The 25,557-nt window shown below is 30.9% G+C and overlaps 2 protein-coding genes across 2 annotated transcripts in view; both read right to left on the bottom strand.

Annotated features, from left to right (window-relative positions):
* Positions 1–12,595: 12,595 nt before the first annotated feature.
* LOC129805649 (uncharacterized) lies at positions 12,596–13,368 on the bottom strand. Its single transcript, XM_055853694.1, has 3 exons — positions 13,124–13,368; positions 13,020–13,068; positions 12,596–12,952 (listed from the first exon to the last, which is right to left on the bottom strand). Exons 1-3 carry the CDS (start codon positions 13,223–13,225, stop codon positions 12,801–12,803), a joined length of 303 nt encoding a protein of 100 aa, XP_055709669.1. The 5' UTR covers positions 13,226–13,368; the 3' UTR covers positions 12,596–12,800.
* Positions 13,369–22,724: 9,356 nt separating this feature from the next.
* The window catches only part of LOC129805629 (homeobox protein goosecoid), a 41,729-nt gene continuing 38,896 nt past the window's right edge, over positions 22,725–25,557 (bottom strand). Inside the window, exon 3 of the mRNA XM_055853671.1 lies at positions 22,725–23,755. Coding sequence (XP_055709646.1) covers positions 23,543–23,755 — 213 coding nt within the window. The 3' untranslated portion in view covers positions 22,725–23,542. The remainder of the gene's footprint in view (positions 23,756–25,557) is intronic.

Here is a 25,557-nt window from a genome sequence, read left to right as displayed (position 1 = left end):
CTGAAAGCCTTCCTCTATGATTCTTTTGTTAACCCTACTTGTTTATCCTCTCTCATTAGTCTTTTATAAAGCGTTAGTCCTTACAAACTTTAATTTAAATTTTAAATCAAAAAGATATGCCAAAGCATCCCAGCTTTGCGGAGTACTCGAACCCAAGAGAAAGAGCTATGTATTATCTTTTCGCATGCTTTTGGGGTACACACCGCTTTACCGATTAAATTGATTGATAAATTAAAAAAAGAAATTCCGAAATAAGAAATTGTTTTAAAAAAAGTAGATTCAAGAATATTTTAGCCTGACTACCGTACGCAAAAATAAAAAAGTAGATCCGAGAAAGGTAAATTATTTACGGGTATATTAGCAATTCAGTACTGATCAGAAGTCCGATACATACACATTAGAAATTTCAAGATTTTTCTAAAAGATCCAAATTTAAGAAAATAGATTGAAAAATTAGTTCTCCAAAGTGCTTAAACTTTGATGTTCGAAAATTCGATATCTAAATGGTTTTCGAACATAGTTGTCCAAGGATGAAATATTCGCATTGAGCCCAAACAGAAGAAGATTTTGATTCTCCAATAGTGTCTTGGATAAAACGTAAATGGAACTCTATTTGCACAAAAAGTCGTTGAAGTTCGAAAAATTTAAATTCAATTTCGAATTTTCATACTAGATTTTCGAACAAAGTGGGGAAAATTTATCAAATATCACACTAAAAAGCTGGCAAAAGAGTTACTCAGTGATTATGGAATAATTAAATACTGGGGAAAGAACAATAAACGTCGTTGTTCTGTTTTTTTCTTCACACAATGTGAAAACCGTTACATTTTGACACTTGAGCACTTCGAAATTCGAACAGGATGTAATTTCCGCTACCTTGAGAAAGTATTAAGAAGTAAGAAAGTCTCTTTATTGGATCTTCAAATAGATTTTCGAATATTTCAAGATCTACTTCTGTACGAAAAGATTGACTACCTCTGAAACATATCCGAAAGTGAAAAAAATCGTAGGAGTCGTGTTTGAAAAAAAAAGACCAAAGAAACATGGATTTTAAGGGCTAAGAGGGAGTGGGGGAAACTAAAAGAAAGATTCTACTAGATAATGTTGAATTAGGGGGGGTCATCGAAGACCGGAAGTCGATATCTCTTACCGTTTGACTTCTAGGCGTGTCAAAAGTTGAATAAAAGTGCATTTTATAGAACTGCTCTTTCTCTTTGAGCTCAAGCAGTAAAAAATATCTTTTAGACTATTTTAAACATGTAAAGCTTGTCCACAATAAGATTGTTCCCAAGAATAATGCTTTAAAAATGAAGTCTACATAATATTAAAAAGAGAAATATATTTTTTGAAACTAACTCATTGTAGATTTATTAGATATTAGTTTTTTATTCAAGTATTTGATTGGCGAAATCTCGAATCTTCTTCTTGAGTCCTCCCATCAAGGTGTGTACAAGATCATCACCGCCGTTCTTGGTTGTTTCATTCTATTTTTTCTTGAAGTCCTCGATGTTCTCGACGCATTCCGCAACTCCATCTCATGAGGGATTCAGGTTAAAGATTACCCTGAAATATTTTTATTTCGCTCAGTCCGAACTTATATGGACAATATTATGGACAAAAGTTATTTGCTTAAAAAAGAATATAAACTCAATTAATATTTAAGAGAATGTTTGTAGTTTATTTTCAGGATTAAGTGAAACTTTTCTTCATATATTACTTCTGTATTTTTAATCCTGCCTTGGAGTCCTTGCATTCTTATTATCCATCTTTTCTGTGGTATTATTATTGTGCAATCGTAAATCCTTTTGTTGTTGATGATTTCTTGTACAGTGAGACCAACTATTCCCATTTTGATCCACCTTCGCATTACTTTCATGTGGATTTTCATGTTTACTGTTGGATCCTTTATCCTACCAGACCTGGCTTGAATCTCTCCCCGTTATATTTTACTCTTTTAGCCGTATTGGAGGCGAATTATGATCCCAGAGATGAAATTTCCATTGATGAAATCAATTGCACAAACATATGTTAGGGACACACAAAATGGAATTGAATTGCTGGTGAGACTTTGTGAAAGCTCTTTCATTGGCATACCTCTTAGTTGGGAGCCTTCAGGTGTTTACACTGTGGAAGAATATACCTTCAACCCCTCTTTGTGTGTTGGGTTGAGAGTGGGACCAAAGGCACCATTTGCACACAACTAATATTAAGTTTACACATTTAATCCTCTGTGATTAATGGACACACAAATGCCGCCCAGAAGCTATTCTCCTCAGCATTCCAACCACACAATCTTGCCCTGCTTTTGCCACATTGTGCTTTTGCAATTGGAAATAGATTTAATTGTTTACATTCAATAGAAGCTTCTTCAATTGCCATTCAAGACAATTCAACCGAATTTCTTGAGAAATCAAATGAATATTGTATATTGTTTAATTTCTCTCCGCAATTCCCAATGAATTAACTCAATTTGCAAGCCAATCACAACCAATTTAGTATTTCAATTCAATTTATTTAGGTCATTTTCAGAATTTATTTACCTTTTCAATATAGCTAATAATGACAAAGACTTTCTCATGAACTGTATTTAAATAAATCTCAAATCTAAAAAAAAGAGATTTAAGAGCTGGAAGATTTTTTTTGCCTTTTCTAAATAATATCATTTCCAGAGGGCAAAGTATTTGTCTGCTTAATGGCAAATTTTTAATATAATATTTTTAGTATTAAATAAATAAATAATAAGATATTTTTTTTAAAGAATATCAGCATTATTTTCCATCTTTTTGTGTCTGATATTTTCGTGAGAGCGACAAAATAATTTCTCTCCCTCCAGGCGGAGGGTGAAGATATTCCACAAAAAGGGAGGCTGGAACCAGGAACTAGAAGGGACTTAGAGACCCTCCTCCTTGCTCAAGTGACAAAAGGGAGCCAGAGTGAGATGGAAAATTTGGGAGAGGAATTTCACCCAGGAAAAGGTATTAGGCTTTCACGGGTGTAAATCAGTGTAAAATCGTGTCGCAAATGTCACCATTTACAAAATAATCTCTTATGGATTTGTATATCTCCGTATATATTTGAGGTATTAGAGACCCGGTGTTGCTAATAATACGGAAAGTAATTTACTTGATTACATTTCATCCCCGAGCCACGATTAGAGGCAAATATAAAAGGTATTTCACAGGCAGAATTCTCTTCTGATTCCTTTTCTGCTAATGATTTTCTTCATCTTCTTTTTGAAGCATTTTATTCCGCCAGGTTGACTGGTAAACCTAGAATAATCCTTAAGATAAGCCCCATAGGGTTAAACAAGGGCCAATACAAGATGTTACGAAGTTACAATTTTTCTTCCAAATTAAAATATAAAATGCAACTTTTACAATTGAAAAGTCTGGAAGACAATTTTTTAAGTTTTTTCTTTTCTTTTTTCCCTAATGCAAAAATAAAGCTAAATACAATCTTTAAACAAACGTATAATTGAATTTATTAAATATTTTTAAAAGGTTTTTCGCTGTAGTGAACTATAACAGTAAATTGGCGTAAAATTTATTCTTTAGACTGCTTTGCAGATTTATGTTAAACCTTATGTTCCAAGACTCTCATTTATTTTGAAATTATTTAAGCTAAACTTTTGGAATAATCTTGCCCTTTTAATATTATTTTTCAAAATCAGAAAGTTACCAAAAAAATAAATACGTGTTTTTTACGTTATTTAAATTTGATTTATGATGTCATATCCCACACAGTTTTAGGTAAAATTATATCAAAAAACCCTAATATATACAGCGGTGGCAAAAATAATAGGACCACCTCTGATAAGCCAACTGATAACAACAATAAAATAGGACCACTGTAATGAACTCAAATTTATTTCAATTATTTAAAAAGTAACAAAATTTTAGTGTAATGTCAATAATTATTTAGTGACTTGACAATTAATTTTTCAAGTTTGGATAAAGAAAACTGTGAGAAATCGGAGCAAATATAGAACTTTCTTGTTAGAGGCTCCATTAGATTTTTGTGGCTACGAAAGCATATGGAATGATCGTATCATAGCTGACTACATTAAATTACTACACTGAGAATAAAACGGGGGTGCAATTAATTTCTTTTCCTCATAAATTTAAGATTTTTAAGTGTAAAAATATATCAATCTTTTTTAATGTTAATTTTACACCTTTTTAAGGGTAAAATTAACATGAAAAATGGTAACTTTAACCCATAATACACCTAAAAAGCATAACATTTACACCGATTTGGGATCAATACTGCAGGGTAAAATTAACATTTCCGGAATGTTATTTTAACTTTTTCTGATTTCTCTCAGTCTACATTAAATTTTGCCACCACTGTATTAGGTTTTATTCACTTACTATTGTTGCAGGAAAATAAAAAATATTTAAAAAAAATCTGTTACAAAATTAGGTGTTCTATATTAGTTAAAAATGGTCTTAAATTCCTAGTTTGAAAACAGCTTATTGTCTATAGGTTATAAATTTATTTCTTAACTAGAAATTTCTTTTCAACATAATAAAAAATATTGAATTCAACCTGTTATTATAAAAGTACAACATTAAAATTATTTCATTTTCATTTTAAAATTTTAAAAATTAGGCTTCTGGAACCTGATTTTCGGATATCTTTTCGAAAGAAAACTTAAAGTTCGACGAACAAGATTTCTCCACAGTAAGTTCATTTGAAATAAAAAAAAAACCAAATATTTCCTATTGTCAGATGGGGTAAAGGGTTAAACCATGGAATGCATGGAACACATGTTCAGTAAGGAACACTTATTGGCAATTTCGTCAAAATATTAAATTATATTATACGTGTTTAATAAATTATAATAACAATAATATGTTTCTGATTCATGTCACTGTACAAAGATTAGTACAATAATGGGACTGAAAGCATGAATGTTAAAATTTCGTATCCCAAATGGTAGGGGAGACTGGGGCAAAAAGTCACAAATCGAAAAAATCAAAATTCAATATCTTCCAAGGTAAAAAAGATAGCGGCTCAATTTTTTTTCTATAGATAGCCTCCATAGACCTTCTTCAATGTCGTAAGTTTCTTAGAATTCGAACAAGAAATTTAGAAAACAAAAAATATCCAAATTTTTAGCCCTATTTTTGAAATATTTTCCTTGCAGAATATAACAATTATTACCTACTTATTTTCCAAAATTGATGCACTGGTGAAAATTTTCTAAATAATTTGGATTCTTTGAATACGAATCCGCTATCTATTGTAGAATTTTACAAAGATCCTTTTCTCCAGAAATTCTTTTAATAAAAACGATCACTTGGGGTAAAAAGTAACAAAAGGTATGGAGCAAAAAGTAAGAAAAATCTAAGGAAATTCTGATGTCTCACGGCGAAAAGAAACATCATTGCCAAGTCTCGCCGCTTGTTGTTTGCATTGGTCAAACGATTTGCAGTCTTTTGTCTGTTTTTTTCTAAAATAGCTTGAAAAGCGCTTTTCTCGTTTTCTCACTTTTCTCGCAGAGAAAACGATGTTTTACAAAGGTGTAGATGAATAAATTTTCTATGAAAATATGTCCTCTAGGTAGTTTTTCAAATTTACGGAAGCCCGTAATGAAGCGTATCAAAATATGATAATACCCCATGTCTGGTACTGTGGTACTATTTGCCCCAGCATTTTTGAGAATGGTCACAAAATTATCTTTTAGAAATCGGCTCGATAAACGTATTTTTTTACAAAATAGAGGAAAATTACTTTCACAAAATTGTAGAACGGTAAATTTCCTATAAAACTGTGCTAATTAAAAATTTTTGAAGCGCTCGAGTAGCTTGTAAAAAAATAAAATATCCATTTTGTGACTTTTGCCCCAGTCTCCCCTATAGAATAAGCTGCTAACATTGACGGCTCAGAATATAAAAAAAACTATAATGGTGCTATTCCAATAAAAAATGAGCATGTTTTTCTAGCACATTACTGTTCTCAAGAACTAAAAAAAACCATGACTGTTCCCACATGTTATTTCAGTGAATGTTAGATGGCATTGTAATCGGGTGAAAGTTTGCTCGGCAGCTTGAATATTCGAATTCGGATTTCGAATTTGATTAATTTAATATTCTGATAGTGTTTTTTACACTTCCTTTATTATGAAAAACAAGATGATAGGTTCTTCTCTGCCTTCTCTGCATACCAAATCTTCATACAAAATCTACTCATTGGTAGGTATTTTCATTGAAATGACATGTGGGAGCAGTCATTGTCATTTTTAGTACTTGAGAACAGTAATGTGCTAAAAAAAACATGATCATTTTTTCATTGGAATAGCAATATACAGTGAGTGTCAATAGTTTGTTGCCTAATGGATGTTTGAGAAATCAAGTGAAAAAAATGATAGAAAAAAATACTTTTCCAAATTTTTCTTTTTGCAGATGAGTTCCTTGTAATCCGTAGATATTATTTATAATTTTCAAAAAAATAATTAATTTTATTTCATATCAAAAATAATTGTTTTCCAAAAGTTGGTCATTTTTGAAAAATCAAAAGTTTGTTGCCTCATTAAAAAAACTAATTCAAAATGGTGAAAACGTGCAACCAACTTTATGTAAACCGGTTACATTTTGAGCTTATGTCATTTGATAGGCAAATGGTGGATTTGTACATTTTTAAGGCTGTCAATGGTAAATATATAGGTGTAAAAGTGATGATAAATAACAAGAAATAATCAGTTTTTTGATAATTCATAATTTAGGTTATAATGGCAAATTACAAAAAGTTGAAAGGTGGGATATTGTCCAGAGATACTGCCGGAACGAATCTGCGTAGTTAATTGCGAAATTTAATAGAAAATTACGAAAGGTTAGACATAAAATATTCAAATATTATATTAATGAGGTACGAGTACATCTGAAAAACGTTACTGGCAGACCTAGGGTATCGACTCAGAGGGTTGATAACAGCATTGTAAGTATCTCTGATAGTGACCCGATGATGTCTGCTTCATAAATTAAAAGATAGTTGGTTACTGAAGGAACACAGGTCCCTACAGTTACAAAAACGAGCTCATATTGAAAGAAAATGGTAAGAATGTTTGGGTGGCTCTCAATATTCCATTGGTAAGCAAGACCAATCTGAATAAAAAGTTGTAAATTTACTTGAAACATGTTAAACAAGTAAAACTACAATATTTTAACCAGATTAAACTAGCTAACCAATGGAATATTGAGAGCCACCCAAACATTCTTACCATTTTCTTTCAATATGAGCTCGTTTTTGTAACTGTAGGGACCTGTGTTCCTTCAGTAACCAACTATCTTTTAATTTATGAAGCAGACATCATTGGGTCACTATCAGAGATACTTACAATGCTGTTATCAACCCTCTGAGTCGATACCCTAGGTCTGCCAGTAACGTTTTTCAGATGTACTCGTACCTCATTAATATAATATTTGAATATTTTATGTCTAACCTTTCGTAATTTTCTATTAAATTTCGCAATTAACTACGCAGATTCGTTCCGGCAGTATCTCTGGACAATATCCCACCTTTCAACTTTTTGTAATTTGCCATTATAACCTAAATTATGAATTATCAAAAAACTGATTATTTCTTGTTATTTATCATCACTTTTACACCTATATATTTACCATTGACAGCCTTAAAAATGTACAAATCCACCATTTGCCTATCAAATGACATAAGCTCAAAATGTAACCGGTTTACATAAAGTTGGTTGCACGTTTTCACCATTTTGAATTAGTTTTTTTAATGAGGCAACAAACTTTTGATTTTTCAAAAATGACCAACTTTTGTAAAACAATTATTTTTGATATGAAATAAAATTAATTATTTTTTTTGAAAACTATAAATAATATCTACGGATTACAAGGAACTCATCTGCAAAAAGAAAAATTTGGAAAAGTATTTTTTTCTATAATTTTTTTCACTTGATTTTTCAAACATCCATTAGGCAACAAACTATTGACACTCACTGTAAGTCGCGAATGGCCAATTTTACAGGAAAGCGATTTCAAGCTGAGATTTAATTTCGGCAGCATTTTTTTGTGAAATAATCGATAGAAAATTTCAAAACTTTCCGCACCGAAATTTTCTGTAACACAATTTTCATTCAAACCTAACTTTTCATGATTTTTGTGATAAAACATTCTACAAAAAAATAAATATTAAAAATCAAAAAAATCCATTGATTTTAAAGAATAAATTCATAATTTTAATTAATTCATTTGCTTGTCGGAATTTAAACTCAAAGTGACCGAAATTTGGCACACGTAACCTACAGTACAGTTTTTACTTATGACCTTGACCTCACATATAAGTCACTGAGTTTTCCATCAATTTCTTAGAGATTTTTGATTTTTAATTTATCCAAATCTTGCTCTATTGCTTCTTATGGCGTCTATATACTAGAGCAATTTATGTCCATATTGAAACAAATTCCCTACGCAAAAACTCTTCAATATTGACATAAATTTGACTAGTGTGTAGAGGCCATTACTCAGTCTGTTTTCGGTCTTCAAAATGTCTTCTTTTTCTTTTGTAAAGATTCTCAAAGAAAAACATAAATTATTTTTGCTTTTTTTTCATGGACTGCAGTTAAAAAATATCTAATAATCTAAAACAGCATCTACGTTTTCCAATGTTTCATTCCTTATTTTGTAAGAAAAGTTTAAACTGGACATTTAAGTAAATAAAGAAAACACATGAAAGTGCAATGCATCTGCTAATTACAATTTGCAATAAATAAATTACAGGTAAAACAGTTGCAAATGATTATTGTGTATGTTAAGTTTATATATATGTATGTATATGCATACAATAAAGAGGGTCTGAAACTCTCTTCCAACACCCAATCCCTCCAAGCGCTGCAGCATTCGATAGAAATGTGGAAATTGATTAAAAAAAATTGAATTTCAATTATGAATCACATTTAGAGTGCAAATTAAAATCTTTGATTGGAAACAAATGTAACAATCTGTGAAACGCAATTGTAGATGGTCGGTGAGGGAAAATCGCAACACCTGTTCCCAGCACCACAACTAAATTGCCCAGTTTCCAACTAACTTTCAGGGAATGGGACTGAAATCAGCCAATTCAATGAACATTTTTCGTACACAACACATACATTTATTCTACCACCCCCACAAAATGGATTTTATGGGATGAGATGGGGTGTGGGAGAGGGGGGGGAGGTACAGGACCAATGCACAAAATTCAATTTGCACAATAAACATTAAACGAGATTCGTATGAAAATATTTATGAAATAATTTTGCAGATGTTACGCCTCAATAAATTTTGGGACTGTTAATTATTTTTTCATTTGTAAAATGAACAATTTTTAACAGTTGCCATAAATTACAATTTATTACGCTTTCATAAACCGCATGAAATAATTAATTTGCATAAAATGGCATCGACGTCAGCAAAACTTATTTTAATAGAATCCAAATAACACAATTCCTAAAAACAAATCCATTCAAAAATATTTTGAAAAAAAAGTTCATGTGTTACGAGTGTCAGATATCGGTTTATGAAATTCAAATAGAAATGAAACCATTTGACAATGGCTCTGGCACACCTTTTAGATCAGGGAAATTTCATGAAGTCGAAATTCAAATCCCTTTTTTTTCTTACACGTTTTGCATATGTCTATCTCATTCTTTCGCACTCTTCTTCTTCTTTTAAACGTAATAACAAATTTAATTTAGCTCAATCGAATTTGAAGAGCAAAAGAATGAGATAGACATTGCAAAATGTGTGAGAAAGAATGGGATGCGAATTTCGACTCCACGAAATTTTCCTGGGTATGAATTCTGAGATGGTGAGTTTTTCACGTGAAAAATTCACGACTCTGAGATCACCTTTAGTAAGCATTTTGTCAAGCTTTTGTAAAAACTTTCATGTGAATTCTTAGATGCTGTTAGTGTTTCCCGTGCCACTTTTTGTGAAAGCTTCACTAAACTTTTACAGGAAACGATCGAAAAACCGTGAGTTTCTCACGTGAAAAACTCATGCATCTCAGAATTCATACCCTGATCTAAAAAGGTTGCCGGAGCCATAAGAATTATTTTTAACATATCAATTAAAAAGTATACTGCACAAATGAACAGTAAAAACTTCAATATAGTCAGCAAAAAACAAATAAAATTTGATCAGTATCCAATTTAGAAATTTACCCGGTACACCATTTAGATCAAGAATATTTTATGAAATCAAATTTCTTATATCTTTTTTTCTCAAACGTTTTGAATATGTGTATTCTACTGTGGAATTCAAATTGAATTGAACTAAATTGAATTTGTTTTGATGTTCAAAAGAAGAAGAAGAAGAAGAATAGTGCAAAAGAGATAGAGTTATGCAAAATGTTTGAGAAAGAAAATGATGCGAATTTTGATTTCATTTGATTGATCAAAAAAGTGTAGAAAAGGCATAAAAATGAAATTTTATGGCCAATTGTACAAAATATGAAGTAATTTCTGCAAATATTTATTTTTACTTTGAACAAAATTAGATTTTGATGGCGCTGGCATATCTTTTCAATTTAGTGAAATTTAATTTGGCTAGTAATGGCTCTGGCACAACATTTAGATCAGGAAAATTTCATGTAGTGTACACTCACATCCCTGTCTTTCTCAAGCGTTTTGCATATGTCTACCCCACTTATTCGGACTCTTCTTTTGAGCATCACACCAAATTAGATTTCGAGTGTGAAAAATTGAGATAGACATATTTAAAACATTTGAAAGTGAAAGAAAGGGCTGTTAATTTTGATATCATGAAATTTTCCTGATCTAAAAGATGTGCCGGAATCTTAACAAAATTAAAAAGATCATTAAAATATTTTACTGTGGATATATTGCTAATAGTGTTCGTAATTCCTTCATTTTTTCGTCACTTAGAATGTTTCATTACTTATAACAGGGGGATGACATTATCTCTGAAAAGTGCGACCGGTTTTAGTGTAATTTTTTCCCTGTTTTCGTACGCATTTCACGAGATATCTCCAAAACTACGCAGGTTGCCAATTTAGGGTTTTCGGTTGCCTCTTCGTCATTAAATTTGCTTTTATCTTGTATTAGTATTTTTCGCTAATTCATTCTATAATGACAGAAAACACCTATTACACTCAAAAGTTTTTTCGGCTCGCTAGAAACATATCGGAAACATAGGAAATGTCATGCCCCTGACTTATAACGATTAAAATTTATGATTTCCAATATATCAATCTTAATATCAAATTTAATTTTCACTGACCATTTTTTTATTTAATGTTTCTGAATTCATGTTTCAGTAAAATTTATAAATACAATTAGAGACTGTCAATCAAAATGTTATCTAATATGATGCATTATTAAAAATTACTCATTCACATGGTGCTTAAAATAAGTTTTAATTCAAATGCATTATGTTTTATCATTAAAATATATTTTTTAAAAGACAAAAAGTAAATGACCAGATAAATATTAAATGGTCATCCAGAAATGAAAATTGATTAGCAAAAAGTAGAATTGGTCAGTAAAATATTTAATTCTGATCAGTAAACAACCTGAATTTGAATAAAAATTAGTCTTTATGCCTCCGGCACGCTTTTAAGATCGGTAAAAGTTCATAAAATCAAAATTCATGTCCCTTTCTTTCTCAAAATATTTGCATAAGTCTATTATACTCTTTCAAACACAAAATTGAGTTTTGAACTAAATTTATTTCAGTGTGATGTTCAAAAGAAGAAGAAGAATCCGAAAGACTAGGATAGACATATGCGAAACTTTTAAAAAAGAAACGGATATGAAATTTGACTTTATGAAATTTTCCTGATCTTAAAAATATACCAGAATCATTACGACCAAATTTGCTTGATTGAAGAATATTCCAATGAGTTTAACTAAAGTTACTGAATTACCAGAAAAAATTTGAAATGAATATCTAGCAGTTATAGGTAGGGGAAAGTAGTCTGCCTTTGAATGCGTCAGCCTTTGAATATTATATTTTTTTCATTTTTCTTTAAAGCATAAATTCCTCTCTATTAACTATATTAGATAGCTATTCATAATCCTCACAAGTCATCAAAAAATGCAGACCCTACACAGTAAAAAATTGTGTGAGAAATAAAGTTGTGTATTTGAAAAGTTGTGTAAATTCACAAGCAATATGGTTGTAAATTGTAAAATTACTATCATAGTGGTGGTACGATACTAAGATAATGCTAGTAAAATTATGTATTGTGTAAGGAAATTTGTGTATTGGAAAATTTGTAATAACATTATTATGTAATACAGTATACAGTATTATGTAATAACAGAAAACAGAGGAAGCATCATGTAAATTAGAAAAATTGACGATACAACTCTTGGCCATTTGCTGAAGAGAAGTACACAGTAAAAAAAATTACCACTATTATAGTGTGTAATCTTTCACACCACTATAATAGTGTTAATTTGAAAAAAGTGTTTAATTAAAAAATGTTGAATTTCTAGTTGTTTAATTTAAAAATTGTTGAATTTCAATTTGTTGAATTTTAAAGTTGTTGAATTTTTTTTGTTTAATTTTAAAATTGTTTAATTTTTTTTTGTTGAATTCTCAAATTGTTTAATTTTCAGTTGTTTAATTTAAAATTTGTTGATTTTTTTTGTTTAATTCAAAAGTTGTTTAATTTTGAATGTTTTAACATTTTAAAAGTACAAAAGACGCATTGTTCACAAAAAAATTTTTTTTTTATTTTCTTCATTCAACTTTCATATTACATTTTGACATACTTCTTTTCGTTTTTTTCGTTTCATTTGTTGGATGTATTTTTAATATGTCTCGCTAGAAAAAATCCAGTGTACAAGCAATCTCTCTGGGAAAGCATTCCTTGAAAATGTAATACATTGCGAACATTATTTCGAACGCTTCCCAGACATTTGGTCCTTTCTGAACCTTTTGACCTTTGTAGAATATCATATGATCTCCTGTGTTTTCTGTAAAGCGTAATAAGAAAATTCTATATATAAAATTTCCTTGAAATGTAATTTGATCATAATTTACCTATAATATAAATTCCAGGATGTGACGTCATGAGATTTTGCGAATTGATCTGAAAGCATACAAAAGTTAGTTATGCTTCAAAGTACGAAATAACAACCTATTACCTCTCGGTGTTGCAAAATTATGTGAGCATCTTCCTTGAAATAGTGGCAAATCGCCTTTATCAATTCCTCCAGGTCTTTTTCTCCTTCGAATTCTTCCTTCATGCATGCAAAGTAAATTAGAGTGTATTAATCCCTGAGCTTTGGAGTCATAGTTTGGATGTCAGTTTCTGTTAGATTTTTAAAGTGTTCAAAGAGCCCATTTTTCGTCTTCAAAATTTCTCACTTATTGAGCAACTCGGTGAGTTCCGATTGATGTCCCGTCTAATTTTTTTAAAAAAGTAAACGTAAAATAAATAAATAAAATTAAATTAAAATAAAAAGGTATTAGACATGGACACATAAAATATATTGTTATAAAAAATATAGATTAAAAATTGATTTTGTTTACTGACATAAAAAAAAAATATGAAGCATGCGAAGACTTCCAGACTTTATTTTGTAGAGTTCTGAAAAAAATATGGACTTTAATAGTTTCTGAAATAGTTACGTTATTTTTTTTAAGGAAACAGAAAAATTGAAAATTTTAGGTTTTATATATTTATTCTTGTGAAAATGTCGAAGTTTCTTGTGAAAATGTCACAAAAATCACATTTACTGTGATAATCAAGTTTCGAGTTCTAAAATTCTTATAATAAATTAATCGAAATTCGAGATGGATGTAATTTATTCGAAGGTTTGAGAGTAATTACTGAACATACTGAAGAGCATTTTTTCAGTGCGACTAAAAATATTTTAGAACTCTCTAGAGATTATCTTATTATTTTCCCCATGAAAAAAAAAACAAATAGAACTTACCAGAATTTTATAAAGGTCCCACGAAAAATGAGTTGTCCGGAGGCCTCACAAAGTGTTGCGAATTCTTCTTAATTTAATTCAACTGATTTGTTTGTTTTTTCCGTGAATCTTCAGGATATTGCTGATAAAAGAGAGAAAAACAAATCTTACGAATAATCCTTAATATTTCCAATACAGTCAGCTGTCCGGAAGTAAGAGAACGTATATTGCAAGCTTCAACAAATTCACGGCGTAAAAATCACCCCCGGCAGTCAGTCTCCCACACCTACGGTACAATTTGACTTAAATAGGTGCTCTAGCTAGAGAATCATCCTGCCAATTTTCACATAATGTTAGGAAGTGTGGAAATATGTTCACGAAAACCCCCAAAATGTGTCGTCCGGGAGTCTAAGAAATTAAACCATCTTAATCATTAAACCGTTTTCTTCGTGAAATGTGACGCACTTGATCGACTGAACTATTCTTGGAGGACTCAATGTGATCCTAATTATCTATTTTCTTCTCTAAAGCATAGTTTTCTCACAAAATTTCCACAAATTTCCAAACTAAGATCTGACATAATCACACTTTCTCTGGAATTAGACAAAATATATCCTGTCACAATAAAATTAACAGGAATCACTCAAATACTAACTTCTTGAACTACACCAAATCCCCATCTCTCTATTTACCACACTTTATTAGAAAAATTAAATCAGAATAACATAAAAACACTAAACTTACCTTTTTGTGAACAACTTTCCATTCATCGTACAGAATAATAGCACTACAGTGAAGCTAGCAACATCACGCCACATTTCGCGACCATAATGGTAGTAAAACGACACAAATTACCACCATAATGGTGTGAAATTTTCAACATTTTTAAATTCAACAACTTTGTTGAAAAATTTTCACTATAATAGTGGTAATTTTTTATCACGTGACAATAAATTACCAAAATATTGTGTATTTTTTAAACATTTTAAAATTAAACAATTAAAATGGTCAATTTAACTCTATAATAGTAGTAAAATTTTACACAATTTTTTACTGTGTAAGCAAGTCGGTACAGTAAAAAAATGTGTAAAATTTTACTACTATAATAGTGCAAAATCGACGATTTTAGTTGTTTAAATTAAAAATGTTTAAAAAATACACAACATTTTGGTAATTTTTTGTCACGTGATTGAAAATTACCACTATTATAGTTCCAAATTTTCAACAATATTGTTTAATTCGAAAATGTTGAAAATTTGACACCATTATAGTGGTAATTTTTGACATTTTATTACTATAATAGTGGTAAAAAAATTTTCAACAATGTTTTTTGTGCAGTAAAAGGGGGAATCCTGAGACAGCAAAAAACATTCCATATGTCTAAAAAAGCAAAAATTCAACTTATATGTAGAATTCAACAATTTTTGAGTTTACACACAAAAATTCAACAATTTTTAAATTCACCAATTCTAAATTCAACAACTTGAAATTCAACAACTTTAAATTAAACAATTTTTAATTAAACATTTTTTCCAAATTTAACACTATAATAGTGGTGTGAAAGATTACACACTATAATAGTGGTAATTTTTTTTACTGTGTAGCGCAGGCAGAAAACACGAGACCATCAACGCAAAGATTATGGGTTCAAGTCTCAGACTCTCTCTTATTTTTTTTTTCCTTTTTTTATTCTTTTTTTTCTTTTTTTTTCTTAGTTTAATACCGAGACATATCACAGATAATACAAATAAACCGAACAAAATTGCTCTACAATCAAAATTATAGACAGGAAGCCATTTTATAAAATTGAAAATACACAACTTTGCCAATACACAACATTTTCAATACACAAAATTTACACCCATAGCGCTCGTGCAAAAATTACCAATCGTAGTGGTTGTAAATTTTTTTACTGTGTAGCTCTTATTTTCTAGGTGCTAGGGCAAAAAAATGAAACTGAGCTCTAAATTGTAATTTTTATGTTCCACAATTCATGTGTTTTTTCATAATCAAAATAATTTTTCGAACAAATCTTCTATTGTGAGTCATAGAAGGTTATTTTTGGATGGTATTTCTCCAAATACATTTTGATTCAGATGAGACAAATTTTGTGGGTAATAAAAGTTTGCAAATATTGCTCTGCGGCAGCCTTTGAATCTTAATGTTATGTGCCTTTGAATCCTCTCTTTCCATACATTGGACAGCTTCCTGTCCGGGAGCAGAATAGAACTCCTACTTTGGTCTGACGAATGTCATAACATTCTATTTTGCTCCGGCCGGGATGTTTCAAACTGACAATTGACAACTTCAATGGCGTTTTCTTATAAATTTTCAAGTGAAAAACAGTGCTTCAAAAAAATGTAAAAAATGTTGTTGTATAATGACTTTTGACTACAGTGGTGGTTTTATTGAGTGCATTTGGGTTCATGCTAATCAATTATGGGCCGTTTAATTTTACAGTCCTAATATTCTCAGTGAAAAATTATGATTCAAAGGCTGCCTCAACCACATTCAAAGGCAGACCATGCAGGCTGCCTTTGAATATATCGACATCACATTTTCAAGTTCCTCACCAGGAAAAACTGAATACTTGCGAGTCCTGAATGGAGTAAGCATAGAAGCTTAATGACCTTAATGAACAAGAGAATTTTTTGGTGTAGTGCAAAGTAAAACTCGTGTTGTAGTTTACTCTGAAAAAATCTCAAATTCTGAACATCATTTTTCGTTCAAAGGCAGACCACTTTCCCCTAAAATTATGAAAGAACTTTTGTATCTTTTTTTTAATATAATTTCGTAGTCATCATTCTCTAGTTATGGTAACATTAAAATATTTTTTTAAGCTTTTACTTTACACTATAGAAAATTTCAAGACCTTTTCATCGACAGCATTATTTGTTCAGATAGAATTAAATATTTATCAGAAAATGTTATAATAAACGAAAAAAAATCATCCGAATAGCAGCCATTTTGAATCTTCCATTGAATTAGAATTAGCATATTAGCTTTATGTCAATTGGAGAATTAAAGGGCATCAGTTGGCCCCTGATTTAATTACAATTCATTAATATATTCAAAAATTATTTTTTACTGGAAAAAATTAAAAATAAACTGTCCAAAAACTGTTATGCCTTTTCAAGTGTCTAACAAAAGCTACTGAAATTATCATAATCGTGTTTCACGGTAAAATTTGAATATTTTAGCAAGTGATCAGAATCACTTGAAAATCTTCATGGCTTGAGTAAATTCAGGTGGCCAAAAAGAAAAGAAAATAGAGAAAAGAATAACTAATCTTTCAAGAGAAGTCAAAATATTTAATCTCTCGTGAAGTAAAATAAATATTGAGATATTTACAAAGTTCATCTGACAAATTTTTGATCATTTCAAGAGCTAACCTCTTGTGGGATATTTTTGTGTGTCTTTCAAAGTACAAAAGAAGTCCTTTCGAGTGATCGTCCTATTTACAGACATTTGCCTGATTCTTTCATCAATTTATTCCAATTTCCGTGGAATCATGTAGCAAAAATTGCTTTCAATTTCTCCATGGGTGGAAAGAGGGTGGTTAGGATGTGAAAGGGCAAGCCGTACAATTGAAATTTGATCATCTTATATGACATTCGCCCATACAATATTCCAAAAGGTGAAATGGGATGGAGAGGACTTTGAATATATTTGCATATGCGGGGCATCCCTGTTGTCACAGTTAATTTCATACATATTTATACGCATCTGGGGAACGGCTGAGACACACCCCCGAAGAATATTTGTCCAGATATTTGATTTTCATGAAACTTTTATTCTCTGCCAACAAAGTCTCGCCCTTTCGTCCTTCTTTGGCAAGATGGGTGGGAGGCACGTTCGCGGAAATATCCTTTACAATTCCTCAGCACTTTGCAAAAATGTTTTATCAAAAATATATTGCATTGTAGTGTTAATCTTCATAAAGGAAAATTGCATAAAATTTTTATTGAACATTCAAGGTTTAAAATAATCGATGATTCGTATCATTGGATCTTGTAGAAATTTCTTTGAAATTTATTCACTATCAAAATTGTTAAACAACAAATGAAGGTATTGATTTAAGACCCTAATGGCCTCATTGGGTTAGAGAAATTTATGTCCATATTGAAGAGCTTTTCCTACATAGGCGTAGGGAATTTGCTACAATATGGAAAGAAAGTTCTTTAGTGTGTTGATCCCATTAGGTTAATTTCGAGTTTCTTTTTACAGTAGACTCTCGCTAATTCGGCTCTTTTAAGATCGGGCTACTTTTTAATTTGGGCAGCAGTTAAATTTGAAAAAAGTATGTTGACATTTTTCAAGTTTAAATATGATTAACAAATAAAGCAAATATGCTCAAATTCGCCATGCTTTGACTTAGTTTTGATGTGATTTTGCATTATTAAAGGATTTTCATGATATTTACAATATGAGTACGTAGACTCAATATGTGCAGGCAGATGAATAAAAAATCGTTGCATTTCAAAAAGTTTGTCGCCCGAATTTCTCTCAAATTCGGGTGACATTTTGGTCCCAAATGCCCGAATTTGAGAGAGTCTACTGTATTTGATAGATTATTATTATTAGTCGAACCGGGATATATCTGTTACAATTTAATCACGTTTTCGTATATCTCGTGCTGGAAGAATCTGCAGATCGTAGATCGCCCAGGAACGCCTTCTTCGTAGTGTGGATATTTCTTCCATGTTCCCAGTGTTTTTGGGCAGAGGCGGTACATTTTTATTCCTTTTTATCACAGTGAAAATGTCTTTTTCTAGACATTCAGGATCTTTGCACCGAACGGGACTCGAACTCACAACACTGTGAGTCAAGCCGGGATCGATCTGCCCAAGAGCCAACGGTCTTGCCTATTGCGCCACCGAGATCCCCATTTGATAAATCAAACTTTACAGAGAACATAAATATTCCCTATTCTTATTTATTTTTTCTTTTATAGTTTTTTTCTTATGTTCTTTTCTGTACCAAATATTGATTTTATTTTAATTGCTTAATGACCTCTACACACTAGAGAAATTTATGTCCATATTGAAGAATTTTTCCTACAAAAGCGTTGGAAATTTGCTTCAATATGGACATAAATTTCTCTAGTGTGTAGAGGGCCATAATGGTCTAAATTTCTCTAGTATGTAGAGGTCATAAAGGGATCTATACACTGAAGAAATTTATGTCCATTATTGAAGCAAATCATCTACACTTGTGTAGGAAAAACTATCAAATACGAACATAAATTTACGTAATGTGTAAAGATCATAAGGATTCCACATATTTGGGAGCAACTTTTGTCAAAAACTGTTTTTTGAAAGAAATCGTCTACATTGCTGTAGGTGAAACCCTCAAACTTCTGTCAAAAATGCAATTTTGTATGAAAATTGCTCTGAATGTACAGAGTTCTTTGTGCAAAAATTTATTACAGCTTAATTTTGCAAACTAGGAATTTTGCTTGAATATTGCAGTAAAATGGCATAAATTACACACAAAAAATTATGAGTATTATATTGACAGTATCCCTATTCATTGGGGTCGTTTTGGTTTTTCTTTTCTTTAAAATGTTTTCTTGTTTAAAAAAAAGTTAAATATTGCCACAAATCGGCAAAATGTACCTGTTACAGCCGTATTTTGATTACCTGAAAGTGTCTCGGCTAAAAAGTGAGACAAGTATTTCTATGCGAAAATGCAAATTTGAACTTTAGACCATATTTCTTTCTATAAAGTTATAGAACGAAACAACAATTGAAACTGTCTTTTTCTTTAAATTTTTCTTTGAGCCATGACACTAACCATTTATCTTCACTTTTATCGTATAAGACTGTTTTCAATTAAAAGTAAAAAGTTGTGTAGAAAAAAAACTAAATTGAGAATTCAAATGAATAAGCTATAATTATTTAAAAATCATTTATTCAACTGAATTGAGATAAATGTAATTGTCCGTCTATCTGGTGTGTGTCTCAGCTTATTGTTTTTTTTTTCACAACATATTATATATTTATTCAATGTGTTGTCCCATAGCCTTCTTTTTCCCAATTACAATTTCTTACTATTTATTAACTTTTATTTTGCATTACAATATTATTAATAAACAATGACGTAAATTAAACACTCCTACGATGTAAAAGACATAAACAAAGAGTTTTTAAGCATAAAAATAATGCCTAATTTATAATGTTAGCGTTATCGAATTTCCTATTAAACATTTAATGCTGACAAATAAAGTTCTTACCTCTGGAGCATAATTCCTCAAAATTCTCTCTGGTGGCGTAGCTCAGGCAAATGTGAAATGATAGACAAACAGCACATTTTCCGGTCTTTAGTAACTCAAGAGTCGAACAAATAATGGGCAGGAAAGCCAAATATACACACAACATTACAAATGGTTGATTTCCATTTTGGTAACCTCTGTGTCTCTCCTCAAATTCTGGCTCCTTGTGCTATTTATTTAATAATTTCCCCTCGAAAGTTGAAAATATTCATCATTTTGAGTTCCCAAACTCCGAATCCTTTTTTTTTTTACAAATCCTTCCACTGAAGAATGTTTAACACTGGAAATTTCCGTCTCAGACCAATTGCGTCTCAGCAGAGTTGGTAAATTATAGTTAGTAGATAATTGATAACAAGGTCCGATTAAAAAGCTATATTTAGTACTCATACTCAGGGTTCCATTAAATAAGTTAGGGGCGAGTGGGGTACCTTTGAAACTGGGGTACCTTTGAAATTGGTCTTTTTTCTCCAATTTTTAGAAGAAATTAAGAATTTGTAAATTAGTTTTACTATTGGTTTATGAAGCTTAATTATATCATGATTATAGCTAAATTCTATATCATGGTAAGGTCCAGTTTTATTTAATCTATTTAATTTCATAATATTTCTTTATAATATAGTATAATATTTCATTTATTCGATTTCGATTTAAGCCATCTACACATTGGGAGCAATTTTCGTCAAAAAATGCATTTTTGACAGAATTTTGACGTTTTCACCTACAGCAGTTCACTCTATTTCTTTCAAAAATGCAAATTTTGAAGAAAATTGCTCCTAATGTGTAGAGGTCTTTAGTTAGGCTGAATATAGTTTACTAACGTTTCACAATTGAATCTTAAAAAAAAATATAGCTGCCTAAAACTGCCCCACCAACCGCTATATTTGTATAAAGTAGTTGTATACTGTTTCTAAGGTTTCTAATTATTATCGTGTCAAGTCAGAATCCCAGAATTTCAATTTCCATCAGCTAATTATTTCAAAACTGGTTAATATGGGCAATAGGGTTAATCCAATGAGAAATTCCTTGTAATAAAATTTTCAGTGTAGCACCGCCTCAACGATCTCCAACTTCCCCAGATGCGCTCTTTTATGCTTTCAACTTGGTATTTGTTCTCGGTAAATAAAAGGAAAAGCTGTGCAATGGCGTAGATACGATGTCGGTTGGTTCTTTTTCATCCGCACATAAAACTCACCAATTGTTCTATGCAGACTGCCGTCGGAGATTCTCTGCGCTCTCGTGTATTTTCCACCAAAAGCCTGCGTGCATTTTCCTGCATAATAATAGCTAGGGAAAAAAATCTCTCAACTCCCAGACAATGTGTACAAAGTGGAAAATTTACGTAGCATCATCACAATATTTTACATAACAAACTCCAGCTTTTGTTGATGATGATTACTAACAGCTTATGCTCTAATTAGGAATCCAAACAGCTCTAAATCCAAAAGCACAATCATGCAAGTTTGGCGTTTTTCGTGAAGGTTGTTTAGAATAAATGGAATGCACTTCAATTGTGAATTTTGCTTTTAAATTTGTTTAACTGTTGATTTCGCTTTCAAACACAGGTAAAATAGTGTAATTTTAACACTGACATTTGTGTCAATTTGACAGTTAAAACATCGTTTTGTTTCTTCGAATATTCTACACCGAAAAAAATATTTTGTAACATTGTTCGTAAATGTTTGTGAAATGCTCACAAATCGTATAACGTAAAAAAGTTCGTAAAAGTTTGCACTTTTTTCGAGAATATTTTTCGCAAACTGTTTGTAGATTTTTGTTGTTCTCTTTCAAAAATGTACGAACAAATGATGTGTCGAACGATGTTTGTAAAAAAGTACAAACTTTTACGAACTTGTTTGTGGGATATGCGATTTACTAGCATTTCGTAAGTCTCCAATAGGAATTCACAAACATTTACGAACAATTTTACGAAATATACTTTTTTTTGTGTATTCTTTTGGCAAGTTCGTAAAAAAGATTTTGAATGATGAATTTTTAAATATCTTTAAAAAAGAGTTTTTCAATAGTTTTTTATTTATAAGCTGTTTTGTAGCTTTAGATATGGTCATGTGTTTTTTCTAACTTATAAACAAATTGCATGTAGTTGAGTTCTAAAAATAAAATAGTTGCCTAATAATATTTTTGAGTAGAAAATTTTAAGTAGTACCTAAAATGTAAATTTATTCTGTTATTTTAAATTTCGATAATAGATGATTTTCTTCGGAAACTGCCCCATATTTACATGAAATTGCCCCACGTCTAAAATTTAAACGTGTTTTGTCTTTAAATTAAAGTGTATTTCCGTGTCGAAGACTAATGGAATTCAAGAACTATTATTACTCTTTTTAATTATCTCAAATCAAATTGTAGCTCAGGATTATTCTGAATTTTAAATTTGTTTGTCATTTTTTTGAAAATAGTCTCCAAAATTTTAATTTAAATTTCTTGCCTGAAACTGCCCCACCCTTCCCTATGCCTGTAATATTTCCAATTTTTAATGGATTGGTAGAAGATATAACAATGAAGAGGATTGTGAAGAATTAGAGAAAATCACTATTTTTTTGGTTTTCCGAATGATATTATTTTATTTATTATTAATATTGATAATAGTGTTCTAAATACATAAACATACGGATTAATTGATTCAATTTGGTGTATCTGTACAAGTTTTACTCTTTACTGAGAATTTACGCACTAAAATAGTGGAATATTTGATAAAATGTACATTTATATCCTTTTATCTATTTCCATTACTTTCTATCTTTTTTTTTAATTATATATCTGTTTTTTGGGTGTAAATTAATATTTTTAGGGGTTCTATATCACATTCATATTAGCTGAATTTTTTAAATATAGGTTTCTCTCTATACAAATTAAATTATCTAACAAGACTCTCGTTCATAAAATGAAAAAGTCACACCTTTTGTCAGTTCTTCTCTCACTAAAATAATTTTTTGAATGATTTAAAAACAGTAGGGGAAGGCTTTAAGGCTTCGCACATATCTGGCCTGGGACATTTCATATTTTTATCATATTCCTTTAATGAATTTTACCTAATTTGTTCAGGAAATGTGTGACTTAACACTGGCTATTAAAATATATTGCCATTAGGTCAATTTAGTTAAAGGTATATGGGAAAAATATGAAGTGTTCGATGCCAGAGTAAGAGTATGTGCGAAGCATGAATGCCTTCCCTTATGTTTGGTAAATTTTGTAACTCATGGAGTACACAGTTAATATTTCTATTTTGTGAACATGTTTTTAACAACATGTTTGCAAAAGAGGAGTTATTGTACGTGCTCCATTATTTGTCAATGAATTTCAATAGACATACTGCGAAGGAAGAGTCTCACAGAAAGATCCTTACGGGAAACTTATGCCACTTCTAGGTCAGAAGAGTCTTCGGCATCGCTAAAATTGTGAATGGAAGTGGAGAGAGGAAGAACTGGAGAAGGCATATCTTCAGTTTTGATACTCGTGATACTTCCAGAATTTCCTCCATTGTGCTCATCCTGTAACTTACGCAGTCTCTCCTGTTCCTCGCGCTTCTGCTTCCTCCACTTGGCTCGACGATTCTTGAACCATACCTGGAAGAAAGGCAGAGAAAGGGCCAAATTGTAAGTTAATCCTGTATGCCAAAAAGAGCATTTTATTGACATTGAATTTCATGTCCTTTTCTCCTCGAAAGGATTAAAGATATCGTTGCCCTTTCTTTCTACTCCAAACCTTTTTTTTAAGTCGCCGCAAATAGGAATGTCTCTCAATTTCCTTTGTTATTTCATTCTGCACAACATATTATGTGAAATGGTATCCTACTGCAATTTGTCCATTTTATGGAGTACAAAAAAAAAAATAAGAAGCCAGGAGAGAGAGTAAATAAATCTCAACTCTGGAAGGTAAAAAGGACAAATTGGTTGATTTTCAAGGTGCTGCTAAACAATTTTTCCTGTCCTTTGGCACTAGGGAAAAAAAACGAGCTCGTGGGATGGAGAGGCAGCCAAATAGGCATCAATTTTTGTGAACTGCAGATTTAAACGAGACCACCCTTGTAATCCGGGTGCAGCAACAAAGGCCACAAAAAGGATTGAGAGCTTGTCAAATTTTTCACATGAACTCTCATGCAAAAATAAACAGCCAGATGCTTTCCCATTCATACACATTTCTCCCTTTTCACATTTTTTATGAGAGACTTTATATTGTTTAATTGAGGATCTGAGATTAACCTAGACATATTTTTATGGATCAGCAATACACAAATCAATCTTATGAATCTTTATTACTCTAACTCAAAGATAAGGCATAAACTTCTAATCAATTAATAGTAACGAGTCTCTTAAGATTCTTTTTCCCTCACAAGGGGAAGTGGGGCACCTTTGAATGTGGGCGGTTTTGAAATTGGGATTTTTTTTCTATTTTTTAAATGAAATTGAGCCATATGGCCATATTATAATGTAAGTTAGGTTCTCAATCTGTTTTTGGCACTAAATTATATAATGATAAGGCACAATTTTATTTAAATTCCAATTTCAAAGCTGCCCCACACTCAAAGGTGCCCCACTTCCCCCTACTTCTTAAACTCTTCTCGATTTTTTTTTTGGTTTTCTTGAGTAAAAGCCACCAGAATTATTTATAGATCACGCCCCTTAACCCTTTAACGACGAGACACTTTTTTCGGACTGAAAATCAACAATAAAAATTAAACTGAGAAATATAATCAATGATAAGTCTTACATCTAACCTTGGAAAGTCCAACAGAGTCTGATTCGGTGTATTTTGTGCTTCTATGAACGATAGGGACAAAAATAGCCCAAAAATTTAAGTAAAAATTTAAGTAAAAAATTTAAGTAACCAATGAATAATATTTTTCGCTTTAATGAAAAATGTTACGTATGAGTATTGTAGCTTTTATTGCCAAAAGGGTTTTACTTTAAAAAAATTGGAAGTATAAAAAATAAATAAAATCAATCATGAATTTGAGAATTTAAAAATTCGCCATTTTTGAGCTTAAATATTTACTACATAGCAAATAGCTAGAGACTTGCAAAAAATATTCTAGATTCCTTCAACCTTCTACTTTACAATTATGTACAGACATAAGAAAAAAATAACTTTAGGTTGTCAGGAAAAATTATTTTCTTTATGGGACACCGGTGTTCCAATCGTCCTTAAAGGGTTAAGGAGTTGAAACCAATTAAAGTTTTGAATAAGTGCTAAAATTTAGCCCTTAAACAAAGAGAGGTTCAAGAATTTGAGATAAAAAAGAAATTCCTAACTATTTAGACATTTAGAGGAACACATAACTTTAACTAATTGGTCGTAGGTTTTTTGATTACGAGTGACCCAATCATAAAATTATTTAATCTGAAAAAAATTATTAAAATTTTATTTA

Source organism: Phlebotomus papatasi, chromosome 3, assembly GCF_024763615.1.
Source record: "Phlebotomus papatasi isolate M1 chromosome 3, Ppap_2.1, whole genome shotgun sequence".
Classification (NCBI taxonomy): Eukaryota; Metazoa; Arthropoda; class Insecta; order Diptera; family Psychodidae; genus Phlebotomus; species Phlebotomus papatasi.
Note: the sequence above shows the minus strand (reverse complement) of the source record. Positions and strands in the feature narration are given on the sequence as shown.